This window comes from Girardinichthys multiradiatus, chromosome 5 (genome assembly GCF_021462225.1).
Source record: "Girardinichthys multiradiatus isolate DD_20200921_A chromosome 5, DD_fGirMul_XY1, whole genome shotgun sequence".
Classification (NCBI taxonomy): Eukaryota; Metazoa; Chordata; class Actinopteri; order Cyprinodontiformes; family Goodeidae; genus Girardinichthys; species Girardinichthys multiradiatus.
In genome coordinates, this window is record NC_061798.1 from 28,483,969 (window position 1) to 28,501,743 (window position 17,775).

General features: G+C 40.7%; 2 protein-coding genes across 3 annotated transcripts; one reads left to right on the forward strand and one right to left on the reverse strand.

Annotated features, from left to right (window-relative positions):
• Positions 1–14: 14 nt before the first annotated feature.
• Positions 15–5,481, forward strand: atp5md (ATP synthase membrane subunit k). Its single transcript, XM_047365925.1, has 4 exons — positions 15–166; positions 4,801–4,906; positions 5,190–5,283; positions 5,361–5,481. Exons 2-3 carry the CDS (start codon positions 4,820–4,822, stop codon positions 5,277–5,279), a joined length of 177 nt encoding a protein of 58 aa, XP_047221881.1. The 5' UTR covers positions 15–166; positions 4,801–4,819; the 3' UTR covers positions 5,280–5,283; positions 5,361–5,481.
• A 2-nt stretch (positions 5,482–5,483) lies between these two features.
• taf5 (TAF5 RNA polymerase II, TATA box binding protein (TBP)-associated factor) lies at positions 5,484–16,907 on the reverse strand. 2 transcript variants are annotated; one of them, XM_047365921.1, is made up of 11 exons: positions 16,487–16,907; positions 10,507–10,732; positions 10,114–10,429; positions 9,855–10,018; positions 8,525–8,660; positions 8,288–8,408; positions 8,066–8,195; positions 7,326–7,490; positions 7,018–7,195; positions 6,096–6,273; positions 5,484–5,997 (listed from the first exon to the last, which is right to left on the reverse strand). In XM_047365921.1, the coding sequence occupies exons 1-11, from the start codon at positions 16,893–16,895 to the stop codon at positions 5,783–5,785; spliced, it is 2,238 nt and encodes a 745-aa protein (XP_047221877.1). In that variant the 5' UTR covers positions 16,896–16,907; the 3' UTR covers positions 5,484–5,782. The 2 variants fall into 2 exon arrangements, with proteins under 2 accessions (XP_047221877.1, XP_047221876.1); XM_047365920.1 differs by having other exon boundaries at positions 10,507–10,735.
• Between the last annotated feature and the right edge of the window lie 868 nt (positions 16,908–17,775).

Sequence of the window (17,775 nt, forward strand, 5' to 3'; positions counted from 1 at the left end):
TCAAACGTCGTTTCCGATCTTAGAAATGAATGACATTGTTTTAAACCAATAGCCAACCCGGTTTAGTCCGCGTCCAGTGGGAGGGACTTCCTGGCAACTGTAGCATTGCGGCCTCTGTTGAAGGGCACTGGTCTCATTCAGCTAGCTCAGGGGTCGTGTTTTAAAGGTAAGCTAAGACACGTTTAGACTTCAGTTAGTCCATCCTTTTAGCTTCATCACAGGACGAAAAAAACAAAACTGTATTCGCAACTGTTTTGTTTATTGATATTGTGTTTTTTTAATGTTATTAAAAATCTATTTAGCTTGGTGGCTAACTTAGTAAGCTAACATTGACTTGATATAGTGTGCTAACTTGTTTGTCAGCTTCATTTCGCGTAATTACATTGTTCCTCGGTTAATAAGTCTAGGGTTACTCTACTAAATATGTTGAAATGACCCGAATTCTATAAAATGTATTTTTGTATATTAAGTTTCGGTATTATACAGCATTTGCCCCTAATTCCATAAATACTGTAGCATTTTGTGTTACAGATGTAAATGTTCTCATCTAATTAAATCTGCATTGATTTCAAAGTAAAGTTTAGAGGTAAAATATAGGTAAATGTGTTAGATTTAAAATACTGTCTTTCCATTAGCTTGATATAGGATGTTTTATGAAAACAAAATGGCTTGAAATTCAACCGGCAATGACTTTCCTTGTTGTCCTGCATTGAACTTGATGTAACCGAGTCTGGATTCACTTTTACAAATATTTACTTAGTTTAACAAACATTAACACGGGTTATAAATCGCTACATTTAGGCTTTTGCAAGAATTTGATTCTCGATGTATATCATCGAGTAGAAATGCTGCTGGATTAACGCAATAATATCCAATAATTAACCATAGTATTTACAAGTTCATTTTTATCAGTTACTCGATTCACTAAATTAAACAGAAACCACGTAGATTAATTTCACAGGCTGATGTTTTCAAGCCTTTATTTCTGTTGATGATGATGGTTTTCTGTTTACAGCTAAAGAAAATATGTTAGACCAATAAAAAAAATGTATGTTTAATGCCTGTTTAAAGGTTGTTATTTTCAAAGGGTATTTTTTAGGGCTGAAACAATGAATCAGATTAATCGTGATTTATCGATTATTGAAATATTTGTCAACTAATTTGGTAATCGAATAATCGTTAAGTGGAGTATACAGACTTTAAAATATTCCAAGTGGTAAATGAACCTACTTAGCAATAATAAGGCACAAATTGTAAAGAGAATATATATATATATATATATATATATATATATTAGTCAGTCATTTTCTACCGCTTATTCCATAGTGAGTCGCGGGGGAGCTGGTGCCTATCTCCAGCAGTCTATGGGCGAGAGGCAGGGTACACCCTGGACAGGTCACCAGTCCATCGCAGGGCAACACACAAACAATCATGCACACACTCATTCACACACCTAAGGGCAATTTTAGAGTGACCAATTAACCTAACAGGCATGTCTTTGGACTGTGGGAGGAAGCCGGAGTACCCGGTGAAAACCCACGCATGCACAGGGAGAACATGGAAACTCCATGCAGAAAGACCCCCGGTCATCTTTTAAAGGATTTGTACCGGGTGAAGCTCAAGCTTCACCACTTGAGGTGGCATAGCTATATATGTATATATAGGTCCTTCTCAAAATATTAGCATATTGTGATAAAGTTAATTATTTTCCATAATGTCATGATGAAAATTTAACATTCATATATTTTAGATTCATTGCACACTAACTGAAATATTTCAGGTCTTTTATTGTCTTAATACGGATGATTTTGGCATACAGCTCATGAAAACCCAAAATTCCTATCTCACAAAATTAGCATATCATTAAAAGGGTCTCTAAACGAGCTATGAACCTAATCATCTGAATCAACGAGTTAACTCTAAACACCTGCAAAAGATTCCTGAGGCCTTTAAAACTCCCAGCCTGGTTCATCCCTCAAAACCCCAATCATGGGTAAGACTGCCGACCTGACTGCTGTCCAGAAGGCCACTATTGACACCCTCAAGCAAGAGGGTAAGACACAGAAAGAAATTTCTGAACGAATAGGCTGTTCCCAGAGTGCTGTATCAAGGCACCTCAGTGGGAAGTCTGTGGGAAGGAAAAAGTGTGGCAGAAAACGCTGCACAACGAGAAGAGGTGACCGGACCCTGAGGAAGATTGTGGAGAAGGGCCAATTCCAGACCTTGGGGGACCTGCGGAAGCAGTGGACTGAGTCTGGAGTAGAAACATCCAGAGCCACCGTGCACAGGCGTGGGCAGGAAATGGGCTACAGGTGCCGCAATCCCCAGGTCAAGCCACTTTTGAACCAGAAACAGCGGCAGAAGCGCCTGACCTGGGCTACAGAGAAGCAGCACTGGACGGTTGCTCAGTGGTCCAAAGTACTTTTTTCGGATGAAAGCAAATTCTGCATGTCATTCGGAAATCAAGGTGCCAGAGTCTGGAGGAAGACTGGGGAGAAGGAAATGCCAAAATGCCAGAAGTCCAGTGTCAAGTACCCACAGTCAGTGATGGTCTGGGGTGCCGTGTCAGCTGCTGGTGTTGGTCCACTGTGTTTTATCAAGGGCAGGGTCAATGCAGCTAGCTATCAGGAGATTTTGGAGCACTTCATGCTTCCATCTGCTGAAAAGCTTTATAGAGATGAAGATTTCATTTTTCAGCACGACCTGGCACCTGCTCACAGTGACAAAACCACTGGTAAATGGTTTACTGACCATGGTATCACTGTGCTCAATTGGCCTGCCAACTCTCCTGACCTGAACCCCATAGAGAATCTGTGGGATATTGTGAAGAGAACGTTGAGACTCAAGACCCAACACTCTGGATGAGCTAAAGGCCGCTATCGAAGCATCCTGGGCCTCCATAAGACCTCAGCAGTGCCACAGGCTGATTGCCTCCATGCCACGCCGCATTGAAGCAGTCATTTCTGCAAAAGATTCCCGACCAAGTATTGAGTGCATAACTGTACATGATTATTTGAAGATTGATGTTTTTTGTATTAAAAACACTTTTCTTTTATTGGTCGGATGAAATATGCTAATTTTGTGAGATAGGAGTTTTGGGTTTTCATGAGCTGTATGCCACAATCATCCGTATTAAGACAATAAAAGACCTGAAATATTTCAGTTAGTGTGCAATGAATCTATAAATATATGAATGTTAAATTTTCATCATGACATTATGGAAAATCATTAACTTTATAGCTATGCCAGCTCTCTATATATAGATATATACATTTTGCATTAAGATGAAAAACCTTTGTCTGTAAAAATGCTCTATCCAGAACTCCTCAAGTGGCATAGCTTGAGCTTCACCTGGTACAAATCCTTTAAAAATCTCCTATTAAGCACCTTTTCTATCCAAATATTAATCGATTAATTGAAAAAATAGTAGACAGATTAATCGATTAGCAAAATAATAATTTGCTGCAGCCCTGATACTTTTATTTTGACTAATGCATATCCTAATTTATGTTAATATTCTTTTATTCTAATTTATCTAATGTGATCTGTTTGTAAGTGCTTTTTGCATAGAATATCAGAATATAGTGACACAAGTATGACCGGCTGATATTAGCTGGTTAATTAAGTCAGGCTGTGTTGTCATTTTTCCAGAAACAACAAATACAGTTTTGGCAGCTCTTGGAATTGGCAACGAAAAGTTTCAAGACAAATGGATGTATACATCATACAAATGCATATTTGTACAAATGGGTACATTAAGTTAAAAAAGTAAATTGCCAGTTATACTTTAAAAGGGTTTCCTTAATAAAGGTGATTAGTGATGCACCTTTCATTTCTACAACATGATTGTATATTGAGTGGCATGACTTTTTTTTTTTTTCAGTCAACTGACTGGCAGTGCTCAGCATTAGGTGAGGGAGGTTCAGTGCTGTGTTTTTGCAAGCAATACATCCATAGAAAATGTTACTCAGTCTGACACAATTGTAGGAACGACATAATAGATAATTATTCTGTTAACACTGTAACACAAAATATTGTATACCTTAATATGGGTAACTGGTATATGCCAAGATACAATAATTACTAATACGCCAACATTACAGCCTTGTGATTATAATAAAATGAAAAGTACACAATCAATGTTTGGTGTTGTAAACTGACTTCAGGCCACCCTTGAGAAAATGTTATGTCTAAAGTACAAAGTTTACCTTGGAGGGCTTTGATGTGACAGCCACAAAACCAAAAACTATTTTTAGAGTCCAAAACAGAGGAAAACTGTCCAATAGCAGCATAATCTGTATGCAGATTTCATTTGTTTTCTGTATGATGCTAAATGTATTCAAAGCTGGATGCTAGTTTCCTGTCTGTACTGAATGTCTCAGGTTAATTTAGAAACTATGCAGCTAAATTAGGGCCATAGTTAGTTTGGAAAAAAAAAATGAAACTGAAAAATAGTTTGGAACATTTTTCTTCTGTTTCAATTTTGGTTTTTTTCTAAATAGAAACTTTATGGCCCCAATTTATCTCCATAAAAGTTTTCTGAATGAAGTCAGTGGTTGAGGAGAGGCGTTTCATGTTTTAATAGTGCTAATGTGCAACCAGGAAGCACTTAAAGTTTTAGCAAATAAATGTGCTTAAAAGGTTGGTTAATTTGGAACATGTAAATGAACCAAAGATCCACCACTGGAGCTTATATTAAAACAATTTCCTCTTCATTTTAAGTTGATTTGTTCCAGCTATTTAACACATGCCATCTGTAAATATGTGCTGACTTTCTGTAATTTCTTTTGTTTGTGACAGGACCATACATTTAGCCAGAATGGGAGGACACGACGCTGGAAGTCAGCACCAGTTCACTGGAATTGCCAGATACTTTAATTCATACACGATCACCGGAAGGAGGAATGTGAGTTCTGTTGAGAAACGGTATCAATTGAAGTTTCAAGAGTGAATTTGAAATGAGATTTTTGGGCACATTACTTTAGCAAAACCAAAAATAACACGATGTGAGCAACATAGTAACTTTTTGAGCGCCAACAAGATGATTCACACCGAGCTAGAAAGAGCAAACTTTACATAAAGCGGATATTCAGCTGAAAGATAGAGCATGTTTTGTTGTAAGGGTAAAACCAAGGCTAATTTTGAAATATACTTATGCATTTATATTCCATACGTTTTTGTTTTGTTAGTGTGTTTTGGCCACATATGCCAGCCTTGCAACTATCTTCCTTTTCTTCAAATTGAAGCCCAAGAAACAACCTGCTGTCACAGAGAAGTAGCTATGTAAGTATATTCAGCTCTTTCTATGCTACGATCCATTTTCTGTTCGGAGGAATTAAAGCTGACTTATTTCCCGACAGGTTTCCATTTGATCTTCGTTTCTAAACTGCTTGGAGGGGAGAGAGCAGCTGGACATGCTTGTAATAAAATATGTCTGTTTGATTTCCTCATGTAAACAATAAAGAAAATGTATGCTCTGAACATAGAAAACACTTTGTTTTATTTACAGTGTGCATCAGTATAAAAGCATATGTTACAAAGATGAAAACCATGTTTTGAGGTAAACTGTGAAGTCATGGCAGTGACATATTATTACATGAAAAAGGTCCATGGGGCAGTTTACAACTGCAACAGTTAGCCTTGCTCTGGGAACCTGATTTGTAAACCAGTTACTACTACTTCATTCTGTATGTTAGCCAAAAATGAACTAATAATGTGGTTTATTTGTCCAACTCGGAGGTTAAAGATGTAGATCTTCAAATGACCCCATTGTCCATTGCTGTTATGGATTATAAGCTCCTGCAGCCAAAAGCAGGTTCCTGCGTGTGAAGTGAAGGTGTATTACAGGCGTCGATTTAGTCATGTAGGTGCCTAACAAAAGCTCCTGGGAGTTATCCTGTAAATGAATGTGTCCCGTAGCTGTAGTGAAGTCATCAGTCTCTAAATCATCAAATGCTTTCATTGCATCCCACAGACGAACCGTGTTGTCCATAGAACCTAGAACGAATGAAACTGATCACTTGAGGTGTTCAAGTCTTTGCTGCTTTATTTTGGACTGCTAATGATTTAAAGTAAGAAGTAAGTTGAGCACCCACCGGAGGCGAGGATCTCTCCATCCCTGCTGAATCTGAGGGAATAGATGGTATCTGTGTGGCCTTTGAGCTCTCCAACCATCAGTCCATGACCGATGTCCCATAAAAGGACTCTCCCGTCAGTGGCTCCTGAGGCCAGAAACTTCCCATTAGGAGAAAAAGCCAGTGCATGGATGGGACCCTGATGGGTTGAGAGAAAAGACTGTCATGGTTGATCTTTTATTCCAAACAGGACCTCACATTTACACATTTATAATTAAAATGAGTTAACTAGTCGTTAAAGAAGCAACTTATACTGAACTCGAACAGAAATCATTTCTTAAGGTCAGGAAATAATATGAAAAGTAGGACTTTCTCAAATATCCATTACTCCCAACAACAGTTTATCATACTCTATGGAAAAGCCCACAACCTTTCCCATAAACTGCAATATAACCACCATTTCAACATGACATTTATTTCTTGACACTGTTTTAAAACTACAACTGGGAAGTTACAGGCAACAAAGCAGCAGACTGCAGGCTCTACCTAAGCAGACAGTCTGAATAATTAACCAGTGAATATCACCGTTATATTTTTCTTACCCTATAAAGAGTAGATCACCAAAAAACTTAGCTTCTATGCAACAAGTATTTGAAAACTAGTACATTTAGTGGGTGTTTATTCAGTATTTATTCTGTAGTCAGTGCATCAAAGTGACAAATAAATGTATGGGTATAAGTTTAATTATTAAAGTCCCTGTTTAAGCAAGCAATAGGACCCATTAATGCTTGCTCCCTTTTGAATATAAGCAATTATGTCATGCTCTACATTTTTGTATACCTCTGTGTATAGAGGGTCAAGTTCTGATTTTCCCCAGGATTGTCATACTATGAGAATCCTTCCTACTTCTTTTAAATATCGGGATGAAACATGTCAATCTGACCTTGTGACCAGTGAAAATACGGGCGCAGTTTCCGTTGAGGACGTCCCACAGACGGATGGTGCGGTCAGACGAGCCTGTGGCCACATAATTTGCGTTGGGGTGGAAACGAGTGCAAGTGACGTCAGCCAGGTGACCGGCGAACATCCGCAGTGGCTGGTGGTGATCTGTCGCCCACAAGCTGTCGGAGAGATCACAGAAGGAACATGTCTCTGCATAGAACTGCGACCACTGGCTTTCCTCTACAGGCAAACAGAACTACATGTGTCAAATATGCCGTTCAGTTGCATGGAATGTTGGGAGTTTCTTACCGGGCGACCCGGTCGTGTCCCCCTGAGACAAAATAGTATCCATAAGGGGAGAACTGTGTGTCCCACACTGGATAATTGTGGCCTTTGTATCCCACCAGGCAGGTGAATGTTAGAAGGCTCCACAACCTGACGGTACCATCTTCAGAACTTGACAACAGGTAGGTTCTGAAAAGGAAAAGGGGGCAGAAAATCTTTTCAAATAAAAAACAAAAATGAAAACATTTTTTTCTCTCGAGTCATCCCTCATTTCTTTACATTTTGCTTTCAAGGAGTCAGAAGTTTTGTAATCTTTTAAAGTGGTCTTGATCAAAGTTTCTTCAAGCTTTCTGAAGGTACGTCAGTTTTTCATTGGACTTTCGATGCTTGTCAATCATTTTCTGTCCCCTACCCGACGATTTTTAGAGGAATTACTTTACAAGCTGCAAGGCCTGAAATATTAATAAAGGCCACTTGAAAAACAATTAAAAAGCTTGTTTTTTCAACAGCTTTACAGTTTGGCCTGAACAAGAATCTAGGATAGGCCCTAACAGATATAATAGATATAACAGATATAATATTTATATGTCCTCACAAGCGTGAATCCAAGTGGAATACAGTAGATGAATGAAGAATCTTCACTGAAAGCCTTAACAGTTCAGTACTTTTATGTATAAACTGCAAGTAACTACCCCTCTTCATACTGAGCTCACCAATGTGATGACCATATTTTTATACCTTGTGCAGGTAAAGATTAAATGTACCTGTCTGGGCTGAAGCTAATGCCATACACCGGTCCGCTGTGTCCATAAAGGCACTTTGACTCACTGGCCGTCTTATCGTCCATAATCCTCTCAAGCACATCGTCTGACTCTTTGTCAATCAGATTCAAGTCTTAGGAGAGAAAAGGCATAAAAATCTAAGATTTACTTTTAAACTGTGTTGTAATAGCTAAAGACGTCATGACTCGGTGTTGCATATTTTACCTGCTGCAGTCTTGACCTTGCGAAGCTTCTTCGGCGTGACGCTCCACACCCGTACCGTAGAGTCCGCAAAGCCCCCTGCAATCAGGCTGGAGTCATCCGTAACGTCAACTGCAGTTAGACCCTGAAGGGGTTCCATGGAAGAAAAACACTGATTATAGTTTACTTTGCTACCAACTGGTTAGCTCAAACAACTCATGAAGTGCAAACACAGTCTGCAGGTTATTTGAGGTCATTTGCCTGGTATGCGTTGAGAAAAGTGTAGAAGCAGATGGAGGGGAGGTTATCTGGTGCCAAACGAATTCTCTTGGTGGCCTCCTTCATGTACATGATCTTGTCCAGCTTGTCTGAGTCTTTTAGTTCTGGTAGAGGTATCCTAAAAACAAAACCCATCATCCACTGTAAAGCAAATTCAGAAAAGGTTTGGTGCATGGTGATTAACAATGAGAATCTACTGTATTGTGCTGAAGTATCTAATGAACCGGGACATCTGTGAACATCAATTTTCAAGTCTTGCCACAGATTCCTAATTGGATTTAGACTTTGACTGGGCCATTCGGGCACATGAATATGGTTTGATCTAAACCCTCCATTGAAGCTCTGGTTATTTGTTTAGGGCTGTTATCCTGCTAGAAGGTGTACCTCTGTCCAAGTGTCAACTTGTTTGCTGCCGCGGACAGATTTTATTCCAGGATTGTGTGGTACTTAGCTCAATCCATCTTCCAATCTGACAAGCTCCTATCTCAACTGAAGACAAGCATCCCCACAGCATCATGCTGCCACCACAATGTTCCACCATGGTAATAATTCAGGGTGGTGTATCAGTTTTTCTCCACACAGTGTTTAACATTTAGGCCAAAAAGTTCTCATTTTTGATCTCATCTTCCACATGCTGTTTCCCCTACATGGCTAACGGTGGACTGCAGATGAGACAGTGCCTTCCTCTTGCCACTCTTTCAAAATGGCCAGATTTCTGGAGTACCTGAGTCATAATTCTCACCATCAGTCTATTTGATTATATCTCTGTCAGTTTAGGTGAACGGCTGCCTCTGTAGCTTTGCCCCTCTATTTGCATTTTTAGATGATAGACTGAACAGTGTTCTGAGATTTTCACTATAACCTAATCATGGTTTAACGTCTCCACAGCCCTTATCCTGACCCGTCTGCCATTTTCCTTGGTCTTCATTATGCTATTTGTTCAAACCTCTGAGGTCTTCACAGAACAGCTTGATTTACACTGAGATTACAGTACACACATCCTCCGTTTACAAATTTGTGACTTTTGAGGGCAGTTGGTTGTCCTGGATTTTATTTATTAATCCGGTATTAGAGTAAAAGGGGCTGAATATAAATATGCACCACTGCTTATGACACAAAATTTAACCCTTTCTATAGTTTGTGGTTGTAACATGAAAAAAGGCATTGTTAATAGAAAGAGGTCAGCTGATAAATATCTATGTTGTCCACATAAAATCACCATTATGCAGGGATGATATGTGAGAGTCTATAGCCCTAAACTAGTGATGCACACAAAGGGCACATTCATTACAGTGTATTGTTTGAAATATACCTAGTCTGTGAAGGAGCATTTGGATCCTGCTTCTTGCTTTTGGAGCCGGTGCTGTCCTTTTTGGGCTTTTTCTTCTTGGGTTTACCCTCCTCATTCTCTGCTTCCTCATCCTCATCGTCAAGGGGAAGCTCAATTTCTGGCTCCTTCAGCAGGCCATAGTAAACCTGAACCAGGTCAAACCATCAGACAAATAAAAAAAAAGCATCACAGAAAAATATTAATCAAAGATTAAATTATACTGGAGCCATAACTATTCAACCTTGGCCTTATTTGCTTCTCGTTTGGCCTCTCCAGGCAAGCTGCCTGACATGGCATCAATCTGGCTCTTGCTGCGCGGCATGCCATCGAAGATGTCGATGTAGAGGTGCTCTTGGATTATATTCCATATCTGGTTGTTCTGGCGCTCCTGCAGGTGCCTCTTTAGCAGCTGGTAGGAGTCGCGGGAGATGCGTAAAACAAACTTGCTGGTGCGGAAATCCAGAAGAGTTTCATTTCCTCTCATGTGCGCCTTCTTCGTCAAGCTTGACAAAACACGTAAGTCCTCTTCGTAATAGCATTCCTGGTCCCCACTGAACCTGAAAATTACAAAATAAATAAGGTAGACCTTCGGGGATTTGAAGGGCATAGACTAAAATACCCTCAAGAGACTTACTTTTCAAAGAAGGCCTTGGCCACGCTTTCGTGATTGTTGTAGACCAGTTCCAGGTACATGTGGACAAACAAAGGGTAGAAGACCTGAGACAGTTCCGCTCTGTGACAGTCCAGAACTGACTCGATAAACTTCTTCAGACCGCTGTAATAAACTTCATACAGAGCTGGATCTCCCTGCTGGCTGTAGGCTGACAGCACCACATTGACATCTGGTTGATCCTCCCCAGCTGCTGCCGAAAACAGTTTTTCCATCATTGGTGAATTGTACTCATTTAGGCATTACTTTTTAATTCAATTCAAAAATACTTTATTAATTCCAAAGGGAAATTAAAAGTTGTTGTAACTCATATTTTGCAGGTTTCTTCAAAGAGACACTATAAATGCTGATGGCTCCAGGCAGAAAGGATCTCCTGTAGTGACCTGTCTTACAGTAGATCTGAAGAACCCTCTAACTAAAGACACTCTGTTGCTGTATGACAGAGGATGCTCAAAGTGGTTCAAAAGAGTCCACAGAGTTGTCTTCATAAAATGAATAATCCTTCTTTGCACAATCATCTTCATGGGTTCTAGAGGAGTCAGCCTTCTTTATTAGCTTGTTGAGCTTTTTTAAGTCCACTGATGCTGTGGCTCTGATGCTGATACCCCAACAGATGTTGGCTGAAGAGGTCGCACTCGCCACAAAAGACTAATAATGTCTGTTTGCATCGTGCTGCAAACAGTGAATGACCTAAGCTTCCTCAAGAAGTACAGTCTACTTCGTCCTTTCTTGTAGACAGCTTCATAGCTGCATCTCCACTCCAGTCTATTCAGGTGAACACCGAGGTATTTATACTCCTCAACCACCTCTAATTCTTCTCCCCACAGTCCCCTGTGGGGCTCCTGTGCTGCTGACTAACTGGTTAGACACACAACCCTTCAGTCACACAAATTGTGGTCTGTTTTTCAGGTAATATTTGATCTATAGGATTGTTGAGGCCTCCGTCTGAGTCTTCTGGAGCTTCTGACGAAGCAAATTGTGTTGAATTGTGTTAAATGCACTGGAGAAATCAAAGAACACGATCCTCACAGTGCAGCCTACTTCGTCAAGATGACAGTGGGCTTATTAAGGAAGGTGTATGATGACATCTTCAACTTCAGAGCGATAAGCAAACTGCAGGGGGTCCTGAATTTTGCTTGTTTGCTTACTCAGGTGGGTCAACAGGAGTCTCTCTAAGACCTTCATGATGTGGGATGTCATGGCCTATAGTCATTGAGGACTGATAGTTTAGTTTTATTTTGTACCAGAACAAGGCAGGAGGTCTCCCACAACATCAGAACAGTTTCCTGAGTCAGGTTAAAGTTGAAGAGGTGCTGCAGAATCCCACAGAGCTGCAGGACTTGGGCTGACACCATCTGGACCTGAAGCCTTATTCCGTTTCAGTCTCTCCAGCTACCTCTTCACCTGACTTCTAGAGAAACACAGGTGGAAGGGGGAGGCGAAGGGAGCATCAGCATATTCGGATTTGTTTGAAGACAAACATTTAGAAGCAGAAGGGTCCATCGCTGAGGTTAAAGATAAAACATTTGGAGGTGTTACAGGGAAGCTTTTAGCAACAACTGAGCTGAGTCACTACCAAAATAAAACTGGTGAACTCTATGGGTAAATAATATTGACGAAAGCTTAATGCTAACAGTTCAATATCTGGGCTGCAGGAACAACACTTCACAGTAACGTCCTGGATTACACTATCCGTTGGTCACAGGTACTGCTAATCCACTTTCTTTGTGTTTGCCGCTCCTCTTTAAATCTCTATCTGATCGTATGGTTTGAAAGCCTGGCAGAGAGATGCTGGAGTCAGGGATATGATCCTGCAGCCATGTCTTAGTGAAACACATAATACTGCATTCCTGATACTCTGGGTCATTGAAAGGGCTTGCAGTTCATCCAACTTGTTTCCCAGTGATCTCACACTGCCCATCCTAATCGAAGGAAGAGATGTTTTGAACTTCCTCCTTCTCTCTATTCTCTTTGCTCCTATTCTGCCTCCACAGCGCCTCCTTTTCAATTTATCTGGGATTGGGATTGTAGTTGAGGTATTATTTGAGCTTTCAAGATGTTAATCAGCTGCTCCCGGCATGGTTACGCATCATAACAAATATCCAAAAGTAAAAATGTATCAGCAAAAATCTTTCCGGCTGCAAAGTACACTAGAAGGAACAATCATCCAAAAAAGCCATCTTCATCCACAAAAGGAGGAATTTAAGTTGTTCATTGATGAAAGTTCATTGATGGATGGATGGATGGATGGATGGATGGATGGATGGATGGCATAATCTATATACTGGTCCTTCTCAAAATATTAGCATATTGTGATAAAGTTCATTATTTTCCATAATGTCATGATGAAAATTTAACATTCATATATTTTAGATTCATTGCACACTAACTGAAATATTTCAGGTCTTTTATTGTCTTAATACGGATGATTTTGGCATACAGCTCATGAAAACCCAAAATTCCTATCTCACAAAATTAGCATATTTCATCCGACCAATAAAAGAAAAGTGTTTTTAATACAAAAAACGTCAACCTTCAAATAATCATGTACAGTTATGCACTCAATACTTGGTCGGGAATCCTTTGGCAGAAATGACTGCTTCAATGCGGCGTGGCATGGAGGCAATCAACCTGTGGCACTGCTGAGGTCTTATGGAGGCCAAGAATGCTTCGATAGCGGCCTTTAGCTCATCCAGAGTGTTGGGTCTTGAGTCTCTCAACGTTCTCTTCACAATATCCCACAGATTCTCTATGGGGTTCAGGTCAGGAGAGTTGGCAGGCCAATTGAGCACAGTGATACCATGGTCAGTAAACCATTTACCAGTGGTTTTGGCACTGTGAGCAGGTGCCAGGTCGTGCTGAAAAATGAAATCTTCATCTCCATAAAGCTTTTCAGCAGATGGAAGCATGAAGTGCTCCAAAATCTCCTGATAGCTAGCTGCATTGACCCTGCCCTTGATAAAACACAGTGGACCAACACCAGCAGCTGACACGGCACCCCAGACCATCACTGACTGTGGGTACTTGACACTGGACTTCTGGCATTTTGGCATTTCCTTCTCCCCAGTCTTCCTCCAGACTCTGGCACCTTGATTTCCGAATGACATGCAGAATTTGCTTTCATCCAAAAAAAGTACTTTGGACCACTGAGCAACAGTCCAGTGCTGCTTCTCTGTAGCCCAGGTCAGGCGCTTCTGCTGCTGTTTCTGGTTCAAAAGTGGCTTGACCTGGGGAATGCGGCACCTGTAGCCCATTTCCTGCACACGCCTGTGCACGGTGGCTCTGGATGTTTCTACTCCAGACTCAGTCCACTGCTTCCGCAGGTCCCCCAAGGTCTGGAATCGGCCCTTCTCCACAATCTTCCTCAGGGTCCGGTCACCTCTTCTCGTTGTGCAGCGTTTTCTGCCACACTTTTTCCTTCCCACAGACTTCCCACTGAGGTGCCTTGATACAGCACTCTGGGAACAGCCTATTCGTTCAGAAATGTCTTTCTGTGTCTTACCCTCTTGCTTGAGGGTGTCAATAGTGGCCTTCTGGACAGCAGTCAGGTCGGCAGTCTTACCCATGATTGGGGTTTTGAGTGATGAACCAGGCTGGGAGTTTTAAAGGCCTCAGGAATCTTTTGCAGGTGTTTAGAGTTAACTCGTTGATTCAGATGATTAGGTTCATAGCTCGTTTAGAGACCCTTTTAATGATATGCTAATTTTGTGAGATAGGAATTTTGGGTTTTCATGAGCTGTATGCCAAAATCATCCGTATTAAGACAATAAAAGACCTGAAATATTTCAGTTAGTGTGCAATGAATCTAAAATATATGAATGTTAAATTTTCATCATGGCATTATGGAAAATAATTAACTTTATCACAATGTGCTAATATTTTGAGAAGGACCTGTATGTTTTTGGATAATGGGATAGGGAAAAAAGACTAGATGTACAAATATTTTTTACATTCATCGTTTGGGGTTTTTGCAGCTTTTTTAACGTTACAAAGCATTTAAATCATATACCATAGTTTTCCAGACATTTGCCTGTAACCTGCAGAACAGGCAACAAAAACTCTCAAGAAGTAGTTGTATCATTATTACAGGTCCTTCTCAAAATATTAGCATATTGTGATAAAGTTAATTATTTTCCATAATGTAATGATGAAAATGTAACATTCATATATTTTAGATTCATTGCACACTAACTTAAATATTTCAGGTCTTTTATTGTCTTAATACGGATGATTTTGGCATACAGCTCATGAAAACCCAAAATTCCTATCTCACAAAATTAGCATATTTCATCCGACCAATAAAAGAAAAGTGTTTTTAATACAAAAAACGTCAACCTTCAAATAATCATGTACAGTTATGCACTCAATACTTGGTCGGGAATCCTTTTGCAGAAATGACTGCTTCAATGCGGCGTGGCATGGAGGCAATCAGCCTGAGGCACTGCTGAGGTCTTATGGAGGCCCAGGATGCTTCGATAGCGGCCTTTAGCTCATTCAGAGTGTTGGGTCTTGAGTCTCTCAACGTTCTCTTCACAATATCCCACAGATTCTCTATGGGGTTCAGGTCAGGAGAGTTGGCAGGCCAATTGAGCACAGTGATACCATGGTCAGTAAACCATTTACCAGTGGTTTTGGCACTGTGAGCAGGTGCCAGGTTGTGCTGAAAAATGAAATCTTCATCTCCATAAAGCTTTTCAGCAGATGGAAGCATGAAGTGCTCCAAAATCTCCTGATAGCTAGCTGCATTGACCCTGCCCTTGATAAAACACAGTGGACCAACACCAGCAGCTGACACGGCACCCAGACCATCACTGACTGTGGGTACTTGACACTGGACTTATGGCATTTTGGCATTTCCTTCTCCCCAGTCTTCCTCCAGACTCTGGCACCTTGATTTCCGAATGACATGCAGAATTTGCTTTCATCCGAAAAAAGTACTTTGGACCACTGAGCAACAGTCCAGTGCTGCTTCTCTGTAGCCCAGGTCAGGCACTTCTGCCGCTGTTTCTGGTTCAAAAGTGGCTTGACCTGGGGAATGCGGCACCTGTAGCCCATTTCCTGCACACGCCTGTGCACGGTGGCTCTGGATGTTTCTACTCCAGACTCAGTCCACTGCTTCCGCAGGTCCCCCAAGGTCTGGAATTGGCCCTTCTCCACAATCTTCCTCAGGGTCCGGTCACCTCTTCTCGTTGTGCAGCGTTTTTTGCCACTTTTTCCTTCCCACAGACTTCCCACTAAGGTGCCTTGATACAGCACTCTGGGAACAGCCTATTCGTTCAGAAATTTCTTTCTGTGTCTTACCCTCTTGCTTGAGGGTGTCAATAGTGGCCTTCTGGACAGCAGTCAGGTCGGCAGTCTTACCCATGATTGGGGTTTTGAGTGATGAACCAGGCTGGGAGTTTTAAAGGCCTCAGGAATCTTTTGCAGGTGTTTAGAGTTAACTCGTTGATTCGGATGATTAGGTTCATAGCTCGTTTAGAGACCCTTTTAATTATATGCTAATTTTTTGAGATAGGAATTTTGGGTTTTCATGAGCTGTATGCCAAAATCATCTGTATTAAGACAATAAAAGACCTGAAATATTTCAGTTAGTGTGCAATGAATCTAAAATATATGAATGTTAAATTTTCATCATTACATTATGGAAAATAATTAACTTTATCACAATATGCTAATATTTTGAGAAGGACCTGTATAAGATACGAGTTCACCCATCAATCTTATTCATGGCAATCCAAGGAAACAGAAAATAAACATACAGTGCACCACTCGATTTTGGGGGCATTTCTGTAAAAGTTCGACTTAACACCAATACCTCCAGGTTACGTTACAGTCGTTAGATATCAATAAATAGGTTTACTTATTAAAGATACAGAATTAACATCGGAGATATCTGTACGCCGTGTTTCACACACTTTATAACATCACTTGGAGTAAACTGCACCTTTCGTTGGCGCCTTTGCTCCGCCGGGGGTAGAGACGGTCACCCTGCTGAGTAAAGAGCTCGCATCCCCACCGTCTGTGTCCGCACTACCTCCCTGCCCAGGACCGGCGGAGTCACCCCCCTTCAGATCCAGAACCTCCTCCGGCAACCCTGCCTCACGACGCAGAATTTCCGCGGACTCTGACAGTTTGTTCTTTCTGAGGAACTGCAGCACAGCCAGCAGCGTCTGCTGGTCCTCGGGGGCTCCCGCCGCTGGTTTGCTGTTTCCAGCCGCAGCGCTGGAGCCAGGGGACGCGGAGAGCAGTCTTGCGTCGTTGGCGTGATTATTCCCGAAGCCATCGCTCACCGGTTCTGCTTTAATATCTGCTTCGTCTTTCGCGTCGACCATATTACCCTGTACGGCCGCCATTTTCGGAATGAAATGCGCATGCGCGAGATTGAATACCGGAAAAGGCAATCTGTGTGAGATCGAGTCACCTGGTTGGTTCAAGCGCTTGTCAATCAAAACCGACGGTTTTAATTTTTTAAGTCCATCCCCCTTCATTCAAGAGTCAACACTGATTCTCAAACTGTGGAACAAGTACCACTGGTGGTACTTGAACTGCCCTCAATAGTGGTCTGAAGAAATGTTGGCACAAACATTTATTGCACTCTGAAATGGCTAATTTGCTGATCAGGTCACAAAGCTCCCAAAAAAAAGATCCCAGATGTGATTTTACGTGGCAAAACTAGGTCAATTATAAGTATCTGCAATGAGCACTGATGTCATTACAATCAGTGACATCAATTTAGCTATTTTTGTGTGTTCGGAAAAGAAATGTGCATTTCATATTCCTATGACATAGTTCTTACCAGTTGTATACTTGAATTTTTCACATCCAAAATAAATAACAACAAATGTAAAGGAAAGTGACTTAATACCTTTGGTGATATAATGTATCTCCGATGCTCCAAAGTCACTTTCACTAGATAAAATGTAATTGTAGAGTAAATTTATGGGTAGTTAAAATATGATATTTGAGATTAGTAAGTTGTGAATTTCAACAGTGAAAATGTAATATACACTACCGGTCAACTGTTTTAGAAACACTTTCTCATTTCATAGTTTTCTTTATATTTATGACTATGTACTTTTTATGTAGATTCTCACAGAAGGCATCAAAACTGTAAATGAACAGACATGGAATTATGTAGAAAACAAAAATTGTAAACAAACTTTAAATATAGTTGTTGCCTTTGGTGAGAATCTACAATATTCATGAAAATCAAGAGACCCATTAAGTGACCCA